Source organism: Andrena cerasifolii, chromosome 3 (genome assembly GCF_050908995.1).
Source record: "Andrena cerasifolii isolate SP2316 chromosome 3, iyAndCera1_principal, whole genome shotgun sequence".
Taxonomy (NCBI): Eukaryota; Metazoa; Arthropoda; class Insecta; order Hymenoptera; family Andrenidae; genus Andrena; species Andrena cerasifolii.
Window position 1 is genome coordinate 2,350,957 of NC_135120.1, and position 18,652 is coordinate 2,369,608.

The 18,652-nt window shown below is 41.3% G+C and overlaps 1 protein-coding gene across 4 annotated transcripts in view; it reads left to right on the forward strand.

Annotated features, from left to right (window-relative positions):
* Window positions 1–18,652, forward strand: part of Gcn2 (eukaryotic translation initiation factor 2 alpha kinase Gcn2) — a 387,266-nt gene that overhangs the window by 29,037 nt on the left and 339,577 nt on the right. For 3 of the 4 annotated variants that reach the window (XM_076808485.1, XM_076808487.1, XM_076808484.1), the window contains exon 2: window positions 591–760. In XM_076808485.1, coding sequence (XP_076664600.1) covers window positions 591–760 — 170 coding nt within the window. Of the gene's footprint in view, window positions 1–590; window positions 761–18,652 lie in introns of those variants that run through there. The other variant, XM_076808486.1, reaches the window with a different exon arrangement.

Below are 18,652 nucleotides of genomic sequence, written 5' to 3' on the forward strand. Positions count from 1 at the left end.
CAGTAAATATGCCACTTTCGTAGACGTTCTACGTAGCGCTACTGCGCCAACAGATTATGTAAAATTAATTTCTGAAAGCGAACACTTCGAACAACATTCATTGATCGATTGTGAATTGTTAGCATTTGCAATCAATCATATTGTGGATGATGCGCGTAGTAAAAAATGTTACATTATATTCTTTTAATTTTATGATTAGTAGCAATATATATACACACACACACACACACAGGGTGTCCCACTAAGGAATGGACAGCGCGATATCTCTTAAAGTATTGTCGATAAAAATATAAAAAAAATAGGGAGTTGCATGGTTCGAGGGGGCCCATTTATTAGCGCGAACGAATTTTGTTTTCGATTATTATTTTAAAAGATACGATGGTCAAGTTCGGTTTTTCAAATGGAATTTCTCACTCGCGGCATTTGCGGCTTGGAATAGTGTCCGTTATCGGTGTATGCCCACCGCCAACCCCATCCGTCGGGACTATAGTGAAAATTATTATATTTTCATGCTATCGTATATAAAAAGGTATTTAATGGTAATTTATGCTATCAATGTTAAGTTACAAATTATTTCTTTCTTATTATAGAGTATCTTTGGAGATGAGCTTCAGGATTTACGGCGAGGAAAAAGTAAACGAAAATGGCAACCATTAGACATCTCAGTCACTTTGATACCTCAGCGAGGTATGTCCGGTCCAGCTGAAGTGTATGCTCAGATTGATTTACACGTGACCTGCAGTGATAAGTATCCTGAAGAGTAAGTGTTTTCATGATTATACCGTTTTCTAAATTCAGTATCTCTTACATTAATGTACAACCCTGGCAATAAGTTTTCGACCAAACGCAATAGTCCGAAATGAACAGGAAACACTAAAATTCTTTTATACGTAAAACAATGCGGTAAATATACAGGGTGTCCCACTAAGGAGTGGACAGCGCGATATCTCTTAAAGTATTGTCGATAAAAATATAAAAAAAATAGGGAATTGCATGGTTCGAGGGGGCCCATTTATTAGCGCGAACGAATTTTGTTTTCGATTATTATTTTAAAAGATACGATGGTCAAGTTCGGTTTTTCAAATGGAACTATTTTTTTTGAAGACCTGAGTTGATAGTGCGTTCCAAGACAAATTCAATAAGCTTTAATGTATACACTTTATTTCCACTGGTTTTTAAGATATTGCGCTTGCAAAATTACTGATTTTCACTGGAAGAAAACCCTCTGGAATAGGAAGGACCGGGGTCGGTCTTACTGGCGCTACGGGTGGCATTGCCTGTTGAAACTGATACCTACCTGCCAATGGTCTACGACAGGGTTCGCAGGCCCAAAAGCTGGACAATTCTTTTCCGTCAGAAATGCTACTTAGGTAGGTACATCTGCGGTATCGAGAAGCGCATCGTTACTTTTATTTCGCACTTGCTTCTACGCTCGGATGGCCGGTTCTTTTGGGAGGGATGCAAGTTGGATTGGTTAGGTTAGGAGGAGTGAAAGTTGCTAGACTAAATTTCAACCATACGGAGCAGATTGTGTCAAAAGAAAAGAATTGTCCAGCCTTTGGGCCTGCCATTTCTGGCGTAGACCTTTGGCAGGTAAGTATCCATTTCAACAGGCAGTGCCACCCGTGGCGCCAGTAAGACCGCCCCCGGTTTTTGCCATTCCAGAGGGGTTTCTTGCAGTGAAAATCAGTAAATTTGCAAGCGCAATATCTTAAAAACCAGTGGAAATAAAGTGTATACATTAAAGCTTATTGAATTTGTCTTGGAACGCACTATCAACTCAGGTCTTCAAAAAAAATAGTTCCATTTGAAAAACCGAACTTGACCATCGTATCTTTTAAAATAATAATCGAAAACAAAATTCGTTCGCGCTAATAAATGGGCCCCCTCGAACCATGCAATTCCCTATTTTTTTTTATATTTTTATCGACAATACTTTAAGAGATATCGCGCTGTCCACTCCTTAGTGGGACACCCTGTATAATTCATGGTAAAGTTAAATTGCTCTAATATAAAGTAAACACACAAAAAATAATTAAGACATTCGTTTATTATCTACTAAAAAACAATGAAGAAACAAAATGTTGCTTGGAAATAAGTATTTGGCCAATGGAAGCTCTGGAAAGAAGTGTTCGACGATATAAATTTGTAAAAAAATGAACAATAATTTACTTAAAATTCACATTAATTAATATTTAGTTAAATTTCCACGTGCACATATAATCGCTTTAATGCGTGCTGTCGGTGTGGTTTCATCCCACAATGCCTTAAGTCGGGGTTGACTAACTGGTGGCTCGCGAGCCACTGGGGGTTAGGTCTGGGTTAGGGTTTCGATTCCTCCTTCTATCCTTCTCTTTTTGACTGCAATCATCAGAGTCTGGGAGGTATGGAAGGGGCCGTTCAGTTTGGCAGCAAAGCGGAGGTGCTCCCGGTGGCTCGCGAGCCATCAGTTACTCAACCCTGCCTTAAGTATTTCCCGTAGATATTACGCATAAATTTTTAATGAAATATAGGTTTGATGTATTGGCTGACCATTTTTCGGTTTTAATCCCATTTTTCGGCATATAATCTTGCATTCTTTTTGTTATATGGTTTTATCATAATACAAAGGCTATAGTTGATATTATGATTTATACATATACCTATAGAAAATAGATTGTTACATGCTAGTCGCTTTGGTGCGTGACGCCCGAGATACGAAAATCTGGTTGGGTTAGAGTGGGATGCCCGCGCCGTCCGCCGGGCGCGTCCACATCTGCAATGTTGGGATCACTGGCTTCACTTTTCCTAAACTGTGTATTCCAAACGTTTTTTCGTACGCTGTTTCCTAATAAACGGGTTTATCTTCACATTGCAAAATGAACGGTCCCAAAAAAATTGTGCCACTTCCTGTTTATTTCCTTACACGTACCTTGTTTCATATTTTGAACTGTTTATCGTAATTGTCGGTCCTCTGTTTTGACATTGAGCGAGGACGAAACAACATAGGAAAAAAGTCTTACGATTACCGAACTGTGTATGATACCGTACGAACATGGAACATGTTACTTTGCAGGTGTAATTAGAGAACACAAATTTATATATTTCAATTTTAACCATTATAAATTTTCGTTGTTTATTTTTTCAAAAGCTGCAGTCAGTATCAGTCTGTGGAACTGAAATCAACTACCTAATTTTTGCAATCAAAATTTTAATTGTGACGAGAGAAAACGCCATCAATAGGGCCCTTTACACGGACGGTCTTGCGCGCGGTCCGGCCCGCGGGCCGGCGCGCCACACGCCGCGCGGCCCGCAAAAGTACGTGAGGCCGGATCGTGGCGCTCCTTCGCGCGGGCCAGAAGGTCGTACCCGTCACTACTTAGAGATAGCGAGTTCGGGCTCCCATTTCTACGTCGACTCCACATGCTTTGTACACGATCCACCGCAGTGGTGTATTGTGTTCTACCTGTTCGATGTATATTATCGATCTGCGAAACGATCGACAAGACACGATCGCGATATACGTTCGCGAAAAGTATACAAATTCCTCGATATACCTGGCCTATAAAGGATATCATAAATGCTGTTACTGTAGGGTACACTGAAACATCTGTTTTTACGAAGCTAAATTTGGTTGACTTGAAGGTGCTATAAATTCTAGAAATGGTTTATGACTCAGTTATAATGAGTGTAAAATTTTACAAGTGTACATTAAAAAATGTCCAAATGTTTCCCCGGCAATGCGATGGCAAATGAAATTGCAGTTAACACATTCACTGTTGTGACGATCATAAATATTACTATCAACGGCAATAATTACCATGTCACTGCTTGTTTTAATATAAAAACTAATATTGATAGACAATAAATACATATAGGTATGCAAGTGATGTTATGTCTAAGATAAATGATGAAGAGATGTAATATGCAAGATGTTTTGAAGAAGGGGGGTAGTCTTCTGATTGCTCGTGATGCAGGTCAAATTTTTCACCCACGCTCTTGCGTGGCGCGCAGCAAGAAAGCATCACAGTCCTGCCCGCGCGCCAGAAAGCACCACGCTCCTGCCCGCGCGCAAACCTCGAATCCAGAAGAGTTTTCATAAGAGACAGAAAAGGTAGTTAGAAAAGGAAAAAACGATACTTAGAACCAGGCTCGTTGCGCGCCTCAGGATTTCCGACAGTGCGGACGAGTCTGAGGCGCGCGACGAGCCTGGCAGCCGATCCTGGCAGCCAAGACTCCAAACGCAACGCCGTCGATAAGCCGTGCCTCGATGGGTTTCGAGGACTTCGACCCTCGAGACCAGGGGGGCCGTACCATGTTGCCCCCTAAGACGTGGCGAATAAAAATTCTACATTTCGCACCGGATCTTGGCGAAAGTGACGTGGATCGTTTCCTTATGTTTTCCTGATGAAAATGGTCCAAAAAACGACACAAATCGAATTGTAATTAAGGAATCTTCATAATAAATTGATTTCCATAACTTCGTTAAAAATAGTCCGATTTACATGAAATTTGGTATAATTTTCATTTGAAAAACGTAAAGAATCCATCGGTATCACTTCCATATCGATACGATAAAGAATAAAGTATACAGTTTTTCTGAAACAGGTATGAATCCTTGGCCAACCGCAGCGAATCGAGGTCGGCGACCCACAGTCGAGGGTGAAATATTCATTACAACGTATTGAGAAATTCTTTACTCTTCGTCGTATCGATATGAAAGCAACACTAATGGATTCCTGGCGTTCTCCCAATTAAAATGATCACAAATATCATGTAAATCGGACTATTTTTAACGAAGTTATGGAAATCAATTTATTATGAAGATTCCTTAATTACAATCCGATTTGTGTCGTTTTTTGGACCATTTTCATCGGGAAAACATAAGGAAACGATCCACGTCACTTTCGCCAAGATCCGGTGCGAAATGTAGAATTTTTATTCGCCACGTCTTAGGGGGCAACATGGTACGGCCCCCCTGGTCTCGAGGGTCGAAGTCCTCGAAACCCATCGAGGCACGGCTTATCGACGGCGTTGCGTTTGGAGTCTTGGCTGCCAGGCTCGTCGCGCGCCTCAGACTCGTCCGCACTGTCGGAAATCCTGAGGCGCGCAACGAGCCTGGTTCCAAGTATCGTTTTTTCCTTTTCTAACTACCTTTTCTGTCTCTTATGAAAACTCTTCTGGATTCGAGGTTTGCGCGCGGGCAGGAGCGTGGTGCTTTCTGGCGCGCGGGCAGGACTGTGATGCTTTCTTGCTGCGCGCCACGCAAGAGCGTGGGTGAAAAATTTGACCTGCATCACGAGCAATCAGAAGACTACCCCCCTTCTTCAAAACATCTTGCATATTACATCTCTTCATCATTTATCTTAGACATAACATCACTTGCATACCTATATGTATTTATTGTCTATCAATATTAGTTTTTATATTAAAACAAGCAGTGACATGGTAATTATTGCCGTTGATAGTAATATTTATGATCGTCACAACAGTGAATGTGTTAACTGCAATTTCATTTGCCATCGCATTGCCGGGGAAACATTTGGACATTTTTTAATGTACCCTTGTAAAATTTTACACTCGTTATAACTGAGTCATAAACCATTTCTAGAATTTATAGCACCTTCAGGTCAACCAAATTTAGCTTCGTAAAAACAGATGTTTCAGTGTACCCTACTGTAACAGCATTTATGATATCCTTTATAGGCCAGGTATATCGAGGAATTTGTATACTTTTCGCGAACGTATATCGCGATCGTGTCTTGTCGATCGTTTCGCAGATCGATAATATACATCGAACAGGTAGAACACAATACACCACTGCGGTGGATCGTGTACAAAGCATGTGGAGTCGACGTAGAAATGGGAGCCCGAACTCGCTATCTCTAAGTAGTGACGGGTACGACATTCTGGCCCGCGCGAAGGAGCGCCACGATCCGGCCTCACGTACTTTTGCGGGCCGCGCGGCGTGTGGCGCGCCGGCCCGCGGGCCGGACCGCGCGCAAGACCGTCCGTGTAAAGGGCCCTAATAGATGCACCACCTCGAGCTGTAGGTAATTGCGGATCAGTCTTCAGTTGCAAATGAAATGTTTCTTTCATAAACTCATTGAACACTGTTTGAGAATGAGAGAGTTTTTGAATGAGCGCTCGGGATGCCGATAAGGTTAGGTTCGCGATCCGTGCTCCACAACACAGCTTGTACACGGTTGAGTCAATTTATTAAACCTTGAACAATTACAGTGAGCGTGAGAGTATGTGAAAATGTACTGAGTGTGAATTCGTCTCGGAATTCTATAAATGCGCGAGGGGCGCCCTGATTAACGATCTACACTCCATCACGTATGCTTCACCCGCGGCGGATATACAGTCCCTTCTTGAGCGTGAGATAAGGTGAGATTAAGACTGAGCTTTGAGTTTACTGATCTATGAGCGAATAATGAGTTCATCAAGCGTTGAGAAAGTGCGAGACGTGAAAAATGAGATTCGGCATGTACGACACGTCTTCATCGGAACACTATGATAACGAGATTGTAACCAAGATAGACACGAGCTTCCGTTAGCGCGTCGTCTCGAACGATCTACAGGGTGTCCCACTAAGGAGTGGACAGCGCGATATCTCTTAAAGTATTGTCGATAAAAATATAAAAAAAATAGGGAATTGCATGGTTCGAGGGGGCCCATTTATTAGCGCGAACGAATTTTGTTTTCGATTATTATTTTAAAAGATACGATGGTCAAGTTCGGTTTTTCAAATGGAACTATTTTTTTTGAAGACCTGAGTTGATAGTGCGTTCCAAGACAAATTCAATAAGCTTTAATGTATACACTTTATTTCCACTGGTTTTTAAGATATTGCGCTTGCAAATTTACTGATTTTCACTGCAAGAAACCCCTCTGGAATGGCAAAAACCGGGGGCGGTCTTACTGGCGCCACGGGTGGCACTGCCTGTTGAAATGGATACTTACCTGCCAAAGGTCTACGCCAGAAATGGCAGGCCCAAAGGCTGGACAATTCTTTTCTTTTGACACAATCTGCTCCCTATGGTTGAAATTTAGTCTAGCAACTTTCACTCCTCCTAACCTAACCAATCCAACTTGCATCCCTCCCAAAAGAACCGGCCATCCGAGCGTAGAAGCAAGTGCGAAATAAAAGTAACGATGCGCTTCTCGATACCGCAGATGTACCTACCTAAGTAGCATTTCTGACGGAAAAGAATTGTCCAGCTTTTGGGCCTGCGAACCCTGTCGTAGACCTTTGGCAGGTAGGTATCAGTTTCAACAGGCAATGCCACCCGTAGCGCCAGTAAGACCGACCCCGGTCCTTCCTATTCCAGAGGGTTTTCTTCCAGTGAAAATCAGTAATTTTGCAAGCGCAATATCTTAAAAACCAGTGGAAATAAAGTGTATACATTAAAGCTTATTGAATTTGTCTTGGAACGCACTATCAACTCAGGTCTTCAAAAAAAATAGTTCCATTTGAAAAACCGAACTTGACCATCGTATCTTTTAAAATAATAATCGAAAACAAAATTCGTTCGCGCTAATAAATGGGCCCCCTCGAACCATGCAATTCCCTATTTTTTTATATTTTTATCGACAATACTTTAAGAGATATCGCGCTGTCCACTCCTTAGTGGGACACCCTGTAGAACCCGATCGAAGCGGCGTGCTGATTGGTGTATTGATCATAGATCCGTCGCGTCTTCCGCTTTCCGGGAGGTGCTGCGGTGAGAGTGAGTGTGGCGGCGAGTGGAACTACCACATTCCCAAACAAACACTGTCCCTTTATCGGTTTTTAAATCCAAATTCATTGACCAATATCATCGATAGGTTGTCATATCCCCTCTTTTTATTACAGATTCAAACGTTTGTGCATTTTCGAGCTGTATGCCATAAGATTGATCTCGAAGACATCTTCTGTATCTTGTAGAGATGTACCAGGTGAATTTTAGAAAACCACCAACAGTATGCGTTGACCGTTTACTGTGGTTTTCGCAACACATAGGGGGAGTCCGGGAGAGTTGAACCACCTTTTACTTGAAGGTCCATGAAATCTAGGGTATGAGATGCATCGATTTTACATTTATGTCACAGTAAAGCCTTGTTATCAGACTATAATTTGAGCGTTATATCATTTTAATAAGTTAATAAATGTAAGCACTAAATTAAATTTTATAAAAAATGAGATTTGACTCATCTCTCCCCGAGCGTTGGGAGATGTGATCCACCATGTGGGGAGATTTGACCATACCCTAGTAACTCGGGAACAAATGAAAAAAACAACAATTTGCTTTAGTTTATAATAAGTAGCCACAAACTTTAGACATTACAATAATTATCTTATATACTTTAATTGAACTTTTCGTACAAAATTAACAAAAATTGAAATTTTCCGTTTCATTATCAACTGCCCGAAGAATTTTTCTCTTAACCATTTCCTTCTTCGACTTGTTTGCCTGTTTTTTGTTTAGTTTCTGAGCTCTCGTTTTTTTTTCTTTGGCTCCTCTTGTGGTTCGAGGTTTTGATAATCTTTCTTTTCTGGTGTTTTTGTTAATATAGTAGTTTTTCCAGGCTGACGACCTCATCGCGTCGTTTCCTTCGGCGCAGCTTTAGGGTATGGTATAATCATTTCCGGCGTGACGATTGCAGCTACCTCTTGCCCATTTGCTGTAGAAGTGGATAGAGTTGGTGGAGTAACAGATATTATACCCCTGTTTACCTCGATAGTTTTTGATAACCCTAGAGTGAGTGGTTGAGTGATTGGTGCAGTACACAATTTTTCGTGTGTGTTATCAGTTTCTAATATAGATGGCAAAGATGACGAGGGAATGAGTGACTTGATCAACAGGCATTTCTCTGTCTGTGACTGCAGAGCACAAAAAATCTTCCTCACTGAATATTTCGGGATTGATCGGGGTGTATTCCCGACTTTCTAAAGCCACTCATGATATTCGCTTGACTGAAAGCTTGTGACATTACTTCCTTCACAAAATCAGGGATGTTGTATATTGTGACTGTCTTTCCGGGGTTGGGCAACATCCGTCAGTTACTCATGGCAGTATTGTATCTTGTCTTAAAAGATGAGTAGACAGTAATATCTAGTGGTTGAAGCTTGTTGCTGAAGTGAGGTGGAAGAGTAAATAATGTTATTCCATTTTCCTTTGCAAAATTAATTCCTTCAATGCTTACATGACTTTCGTGATTGTCCATAATCAAGAGCGTCGGATTTTCTTTAGAGTCACGAGAATACTTTGCATAATGTTTCATGAATTTAAGGAAACTCTTAACAGTCATCCAGCCACTAGGATATGCATTACCATCTGGTCCTTCTGGACCTCCAAATATAAAAGCTTCATTATATTTTACCTGAGGGAATATAAAAAAATTGTGGCATAGTATTACCGATCGCATTAATAGCAAAACAAACGGTTACAAAGGTACCTCTATCGACAGAAGTCACTTGTCCCACCTGGCGAGACTGTTTGCTAGCTAGCACCTTGGGACAACCTTATACTGTGGTATATCCAGTCTCGTCACAGTTGTAAATGTTTTGTGATTCGAACTGAAACTGGTTTCTAACATGTCTGAAGTTTTCAAAAAAATCACCTATATTTTTCTTATTGAAGCTGGTAGCTCTAGACAGACTTGTTGCCTCTGGAGTCCTCAAACTTATCTCAGGATTCCTTTTGAGAAATCCACGAAACCAGTCTTTCTCAGCAGAGTTGTTTGTCAACCAGCTCCCTGGTATCTTCTTTGAATTATGCTGTGCAACTCGCATGCGTAATTCATAGCGGCCTTTTTAATTGAACCGTAATTCATTTTACTGCAAATCAATAAGTAATTGACTAGTAATTTTTCTTCATGGAACGTGAAAATCTGAGCTTCTATATTGGTTCCCTTGATCTTTTACTTTTTTTTTAGTTTTTGACTGTCCATGTTATACCTGCGCAGTGTGGTTCTGTCTGTGTCAAAGAACCCCGCACTAATTACATGGGAAATTTAATCCCGGTTAATCTCGTTCATTTTCACATATGTTGTAGCTTATGACCTGGTAAACAAAAAATGTAATAGGCAAAAACGTCTGTGATGGATAATTATTGAGATACGGCTAATCAAACGGCAAAAAGAAAAGTTACGGTAGGCTCGCGCTGTATCGCATCGGCAGGACGCAACTTTCCTTATTCCTTGTTTTTTCTAGAAGCGGGTAAGCAAAGATAGGGTGCAATTCTAGAAAAGCTACCGCCTCATCTGTATACATACATTGAAAAGGATTCTCTCCTGGGTAAAATTACATACTAGTGGAGTACAATCGTTACGAATCGTACAGAACGTTGACATAACGTTATACAGTATTTTCGCAAGCAACTGCTTTTTTGCCATTGTTCCTGTTTTTATATATCTACAGTTTTATATTATATTTTATATTTATATTGATATTATATATAGTTTTTTTTATATATTTTTATATATATATACAGAGGTATTAAAAAACATACTATCCAAAACTATCAGGGAGTGGTCCTTCTACAGGTTCACCTAACATTAAAACATATTTTCGCATAATTCGAAAACTGTGGCCAACCGAAACATACGTATATGTATAGTAAAAGGTTATTCCATATGTTGATGACTTCAACATATTTCAGCATCTAATATTGTTTCTAACAATAACGAAGACGGATAACGAACATTGTCTTGATACCTTGCATACCCTAGGTACCACAGCACACTTGCCACATGTGAACATGTACCAAGGGTCCTTGCACCAGATTTACAGGTACAATAATAACCTAAAATTGGCTCGGTATCATCGTCTACACCATCTGATTCAAGAATGTTGTATGCTATAAATATTTGATGTTTTGTAGCATTTCTAAACCGTGAAAACACTCGTACCCTTATGAGACCAGGTTCATCAAGGAGCGAATCTAATTGAAACTCTTCTGTGTCGTCACGCTGCATTTTATCCTGAACGTAAGATCGTGCCGGACTCACCTGGAATGTTCCAATCGTTAAATCTCGTAAATATTCTAAGGTCAGGTGCGGAAAATTATGTAAATGCTCGTCATTTAAATGTATCCACATTGCATTTCTATAGCGCAGCCTTTCAATTTCAACTCGTGCGTGCACAACATTAACTTCTTTGGACTTATGAAGAAGTTCTTGTGCCAATTCTGTATTAGCGCCTTCCATTGAAATTAGCGGGTGATATTTGTTAATTATAGCCCCTGCAATATTATAAAATTCACCAAGATGATGAATATGGTGCACATAATTATGTGGTTAAAAAATTTAAAAATAGACTTAATATGCCCATTTCTAGTTTCAACTATCCATCTTGTTTTCGTCACCAATCGAAACTCATTTGCCTTTTCAGTAGATAGTTGTTTCTGATGGCATTCAAGTAAGGCTGGCATCCTGTAATCAATGCCTAATTCACGTAGTAACGGTTGGGCATCTCGATACCCACGATCTAATACGAAAATATCGCCATCTTGGAACCATTGTCTCATATCATTCACGTCGCGTTCAAATTCGCTATTTAACATTCGAGCATCATTATTTCGCGAGTCAGAAAAGTATGGTCCTTGAATAGTCAGTATATATCCATCTGGAGCAACTATTAACGCTGGTTTTACCAAATGTCGACCTTTATGTATGGAATACGTTTGTCGTAAAACACAAAAGTTACTACTTTTGTTAATATACGAATAAGTCCCACCAATATAAGCAATTACTTTTGAAATACTCGGTTCAGAATTATATAACTCATTTGCAAAAGACGTAACATGATTCGTTATATATTCATCTCGAGTTATTGCTTGAAAACCAATATTCATTGGGACAAATCTTTGTAATAAAGACTGTCGAACTTTGGTAATAGCTAAACTTACCGACTGTCTAGAGGAATATCGAAAAATGACTTTAAGAAATTCGTCAGATAATCCTTGCCGTAACTTACATAAAAAAGTCAAAAGGTCTTTTTTACTACTGTTTCCGAAACCGTGTTCTTGACGCACTCGATCGCAGTATGTATACAGATCCTGAAACTGTTCTTTTGTAATAGGTGCTACAGTCTTAAAATCATCATCTGTAAAACAGTTTTCATTGTCGTAGCAACTTTTACTGTTCGCTACATCTCGAAGTGCCTGTAGAAAAGCTTGCAACTGCTGCCCTTTTATTACAAATGGTCTATTTATGTAACGCAAGGCGGAAAGTAATGGTTGTAAAATATGACCATTGCTATCTAAATGTCGATTACACCAATTAACATATTCAGGGATATAAATATTTTTCATAACGAAAACATTTACCCTGCATTCTAGAGAAAGCCGATGGACATTTGCAGAGGAATTGCAAAATATACATGAACTATTTCGGGTTTGAGTAACAATGTTCAGTCTTAAAGAAGCTGGATCGCGATTTATTTGCTTTATTTCATCCTCAATAGATAAATTACAATTAAAACATAGCCGACTTTCAGCCCCTATATCAATGGGTTCAGAATGTAATCGGTGGCGTCTAAGAATTGCAATTTCCTTTTTGATAACATTTTCTTCGCCATTTATTCGCGACATTTGTCGATTACGAAAACTACGACTGCAAACATAGCAGCAAGTTCGATTTCTATATGCCATAATGTAACAGTTTAAAAAAGAGCGCGCGTGCTGCGCTAAGCAATCGGACAGCGGAATGTATTACTACAGTGTTAGCGTCGATTTCGTCCTCCAGCATCGGCAACGATTTCATAGCTTTCGGCTGGCTAGCTAAACGCGAGATCCCTCATGCAGCGTAGTCCCTCACCACTTCTGACAGATCGACGGTGCGGTGGAGGGGGAACTACTAGCGAGGTGGTAAAGCGGAGAGAGACCGCTGGTCAAAGTCAAAGTGAGGCGTAGCGCGAGCCTACCGTAACTTTTCTTTTTGCCGTTTGATTAGCTGTATCTCAATAATTATCCATCACAGACGTTTTTGCCTATTACATTTTTTCTTCACCAGGTCATAAGCTACAACATATGTGAAAATGAACGAGATTAACCCGGATTAAATTTCCCATGTAATTAATGCGGGGTTCTTTATTCGCAGTTTTTCTTATAGATGTGCCTCTTTCTATTTCTTCCAATGCATTTTTCAACACCTGCTTACTAAATCCACGTCTTCGGTTAGTATCCTCCTTTGGCTTGTAATGAAATGGCACCTTAAAAGTTAAAAAGAATAATAGTTAAGAGTAGAAGCGTTGTGTTCCTTCTGAGCAAAAGTGGGGAGAGTTGACCCAGTGGCCATTTCTCCCCATCTCGAGTGGTTTAAGTCTCCCGCCCGGTACCTTCCTGACTTTAATGCAACCCCCCCCCAAAAAAAAATAGGATAAACACACTTTGACTGCCTCAAACTACAATAATATATGGTGCAATTAACATAGAATGTTTATACAAACCTTGACATATAAAAGGATGACGATGAAATAATTAAAAACTTTGTATTTCACTCTGAACACGAAGAAACACGTTTTCCTGACTCACAGCTAAAGCGGACTACCGATCGTCATTTTGTTACATGACATGGTAACGGTAAAGAATTCGCACGCTATGCCTTGACAACCGCCCGCCGACTGCGAAATTTAAAACAGATATTTGAAGCGGCTCAACTCTACCATATGGTCAAGTCTCCCGGACTCCCCCTACATATCTCCGCACTTTTCACTCGTAAGCGATTTACGCAGAATGTGTGTAGCTAATGTATCAATTTTCAGAAGCGTATCTAATGTTGACATTAACATACAGTCGTTTTTCTCGTATACAGATGTAAAATGTTCAGTCCTTCTCGTTTAAATTGTTTGACACAAGTGTACCCCTGTAACTCCTACGTATCCGTATGATCCAACCAAGTCTCCGTTAGCGTCATTAGCTTCGTATCGCCAAGTACGTAATCGGTGATCAAGTCATCTTTATACGCTTTCGAACTTTAAACGTTCAGCAGCGTTGTTAAGGATAGATCGTATGTGTTAGTTCTTTGTATAAATTCTTTACACTCGTCACTTATCGTTTTCAGTCGATGATCTTCTAGTCGATGATCTTCTCTTTCCTCAAATCAATGGTTCACCGTGCCTCTAGCGCGGTAAAATATCTGATTTTTTTTTATTTGTCAAACATAAACCATCCAAACTCGTTGCTCGTGACAAAACGACGTTTTATTGTAGTCGTGTACGACTGAGTCATATGGTCCCCCCCCTGTGCCTTGTGTATCGTCACTGCGTATGCTTCGACCAGCGGAAATTGTAATCTGTTACAGGATAACACTTTAATTTTAAAGTTGATTGTGGTAGCACGTTTAGAGATTAGTATCTAGTTTTGATTTAAATGCTTATGCGACATAACGTGAGTTCGGCACTTTGCTTTAATTGCACCACAGTCAAGCTATAAACTTTCTCCATGTGCATCACGTGTACTCCACGTACACCAGTTTACTCATAGATCCGTTCTCTGAACCATCACACACATCAATGTTTGACGTGATCATGTATGGCGATCCCAGTAATAACATTATCCCGTAAGGCAGGCTTGGGAATTATCTGCTCTTTCCGGCCGATTTTCAGAAGTAACGCCCTCTTTCTGCTGCCGTACGTCTTGGTCCACACGACGGCCATACTGATTTTAGCTCCTCAAGCGCGTACCGTATGCAGTGTTGTCACCCTAGCTTTTGGAAATCCGTAAGGAAGGACTGAAAATTCCGTTGAATTCCGTAGATTCCCCCTGGAAAATCCGTAAATCTACGGATTTTTTTTAAACCTCATAAGGCCAGAAATTGCTATTCACAGTTATAACATGTATAAAATTATATGTTAAGTTATATATATATATATATATATATATATATATATATATATATATATATATATATAGTAAACACTCGTATTAAACCCGACGAACGGGGCTGGCGGCGCACAGTGGGAAAAAATCGATGCTTCCGCAGCCAAAAATCTATAACTTTTGAACGGATGAAGATAAAGTAATAATTCTTATTTCTTTAGTGAAGTCGAAAATTCCTTCATTACATAAATAGTTATTTATATTAACTAGTCTTTAAGCTTGTCTCCGACAGGCATTACTAGCCTGTATAAGAAGACGCCTAAGGTAAGCACCATATTTGTTGGAAATTGCCATCATAATAGAAGGCGTCCTCTTTTTTTCTGTTCCGGGGCAGCGTACCACTGGCGAGAATAAGATATCCTCTACGGCGTAGAGTTTACGCCGTTCTTCTTCTTTAAGCGTACCAAGATTTTAAGGCAGAATTATCCTTTTTGTATTTTCTCTGTCTGTTTTTCTTGTAAGATTTCAAAACAGTTTTTACTAAAACTGGCGCCCTCTATTCTCAACCCGGGCTTCGGACCGGCTAAGGCATAAGGTATATTGGCCTAAACAAAACCTGGAGCTAGGCTCATTTGAAATAATAAATTACTGTGGCTAACATAATAGTTCTCGTTTATCTGTGGTGACTAATTTACAGTACTTCTTTCAAAACGACATTTTTTGTAAATACTTTATTCGATTTTTTTAAAAGCTTCCCCTGCTGAGCATCGTTTTTTACTATAACCTTTATGTCCGTTGAACGGCGAACCCTTGAGAAGGCAACATATAGTTGTCCATGACTGAACACTGCCTTGGGCAGGTACAGTCCTACTCTATCCAAGGTCTGACCCTGTGATTTGTTTATGGTGTTCGAGAACGCCAGATTGACTGGAAACTGCCTGCGGCGAAGGACGAAGGGGATGTCGGGGTCTTGGGGGGCGAGATCAATTTTAGGAATGAAAACTGGGTTTCCTTGGGATGATCCCGTCAACACTTCGCAAGTGATTAGATTTTTGTGGAGTTTGATCACCACCAGGCGAATGCCATTGCATAGCCCCTTCCTTTTGTTTAAACTTCTAAGAAATATGATTATTGCTCCAACTTTCAACTTTAACTTGTGAGGGGGCATTGCGGAGGGTGTGAGGCTATTCAAAAACTCTACTGGGTAGTTCGCTGTTTCAGAGCCGTCTTCACAATCGATTGTATCGATGCTCAAGTAAGTCACAGCCTTGCCGGCCAGGAGGTTCAGAATCTCGTTGATGGTTGTAGCGTCCTCATTGCGCGGGCAGAGGATGGCTGTGCCGGAGTAGTTAGAAACACTGTTGGCAGTCAGACTGCTTCCAAACGTCTCTGTCACTATTGAATCGTTTGTGATCAGATCACTTGGGATTTCGATTATATCTTCCCCAAGATTATCACAATTTTCGAGGTCTCCATCCCCAAGTTTCAGAAACCAGGAACTGTAAATAGGATCAACTGAGCGGACGTTGTTGCGCAGCTTGAGGATTTTGAATTCCGTCCACAGGGAACTGTATTTTATACTGGTCTGAACCACGGCTGCTCTGTGGGCGTGGGGGACCACGGGAAGGCATTGTCGGAAGTCTCCGCCAAGCAGAATATCTTTCCCCCAAAAGGATGATTATTCTCCATGATGCTGTTCAAAAGTCGGGACACTGCATTAAGGGCATGGCTGAGAGCCATGGTGGATGCACCCCATATGATAAGCTTGGCTTGTCTCAGGAAGGCTGCGTCCGCTGAGGATATCCTCATGCTAGAGGTGGAGGTTTCCACCAGCAGAATGGGCAGTTTGAACTGGGAGTGATACGTGCGACCTCCCTTCAGAAGGTTGGCCGCGATCTCCGTGGACGCCATGGGCAGCGCCATGCCTCCCCTTCCTCGCACTACGCTTAGCAGGGTCTTGTACAGGTGAGTCTTTCCACTGCCCCCGAGACCATCCAAGAAGAAGCAGTTAGATGTGCTACTGAAGGTGTAGATGGTGTCCATCACCGTGTCGAACACTGCCCTCTGCTCCTGGTTGAACCTCTGCACCAGATCCCTCCCCCTGGCTTCCTCTTCCTTCGCTTCGAACACGGAGTCGATATCATCGGGCAAGTTGCTAGGAGGCGTTTTCAAACCAAAGTCAACACAGTTTTTGCCATGCAGAATCAGGACGATTTGAACATCACGCAGAGCTAGGTTTTCGCAGTCCTCACACCCAGGGGAGTGATTGTTGTATCTTCGAGACAGGTCTTCTATGAAGTGGTCCAGGAACTTTTCCCACAGTCTCTGAGGCTCACGGGGACTTCCAAACACGCAAATCAGGGCAAATATCTCCCTGAGTGCACGTGGCATGCCATCTGTTGTCACGGCATCTTCCACTGTGGCCTCCCACACTGAGTCGTCCTTCAGCAGGCCCAGCTCCTGGGCTGCGTCTTTGAACGTTTTGAACGTGATGCAATTCACTGTGCTCAGACTCTCAAAGCTGGTTGCGCCTCGCACGTGCAGGAGGAGCTGCCTCAAGAATTAACGCTCTCCCTCTGAGACACTCACAGTATACATCCGCCCAATGACACTTTCCCCACCTCTCTTCCTCGCTTGCCATCCGTTTTATTTTTTTGTAAACACATAGTGTTGTGGGATTTCTACATAAAAATACCTGCAGCGGCGTCTCTTTCATTTTATTTAAACCATGCCATTAGTGTGGATGAATTTAATGCCAGCGAATCTATGATTCCCTGCGCGTCCTGTTGCTGTTGAAAGTAGACCATTTGATGGTTAGGAAGGTGTACTGCTAGGCGCACAATGGTATGACTCTGGTCATGCATGCCTTTGGCAAAGAGGCGCCACGCTACCTCCGGTGCACTGACGGTACACCAGTTTTACTGATTTCGATGTTCGCGCAATCGTGTCTTTTGTACACGTATTTGAATAAATACTTAACGCTTTTAACTGTTGCACAGACTTCAACATTTAAATGGCAATTGAACTTTAAGCTTAAATATGCATTATACGGTACTATCCAGCGGTTTTCAATGACCATACTTCCTACTTTGTAGGTTTTGTTGGTGTCGCGCCGCTTTTACCTAGGGTAGCCATCCATATTACTTAATGTCTCCGGCTGGAAGGATTTAGGAAAATCTTTGGTATATTTACCATCCTCCATGCATGGTGATCGAGAGTTAGCTGTGCTGCAGGGTCCATGCACCGTGTGCTTGAGAACAATTTCATATAGCTGGGGTGACTGTGTCGGGTCAGGGATTTCTGCTGATGTATTCGTCTGCGAGTATTATTAACATGTGCGCGTGAGGCAACCCCCATTTTTGAAACTCTATCACGTGGACTTTTGCAATGACTTTTCCCAGAACATGTTTGTTAGAAATATCATTGAGCAGTTCTTTCAGTTTTAAATAAAAAACTCTGGCAACCAGATCAGAGCGGTGTTCTGCTCTTTGGTACGTTTGCAGGTTCTCGGTTATCTCTGCCCATTTCGGATTGATCGTCATCGTTATAAATAAATCAGGTTTTCCAAATTTTCGAACTATCGACATGGCGTCTTGGTAATGCTGGATCATGTTCCTTGGACTTCCCAGAAACGATGACGGCAATGTGATGGGCTTCCCGGGGAGCAAACCCTTCTGTACCGCCTCAGAGTGGAGATGGTCCATCAGCCCTTGGTAGCTCTCAGCGTGCAGTTCTTTTTGGTGTGTCCGAATCCAGTTTAGTCTATTAGACTCCATCTTAACATAGGCGTCCACGACATATTGTTGGGTCAGTTTCCCGGCGCTCAAGTATGGGTTGAACTCATCGCGCACAGTAAGGCGGTACCC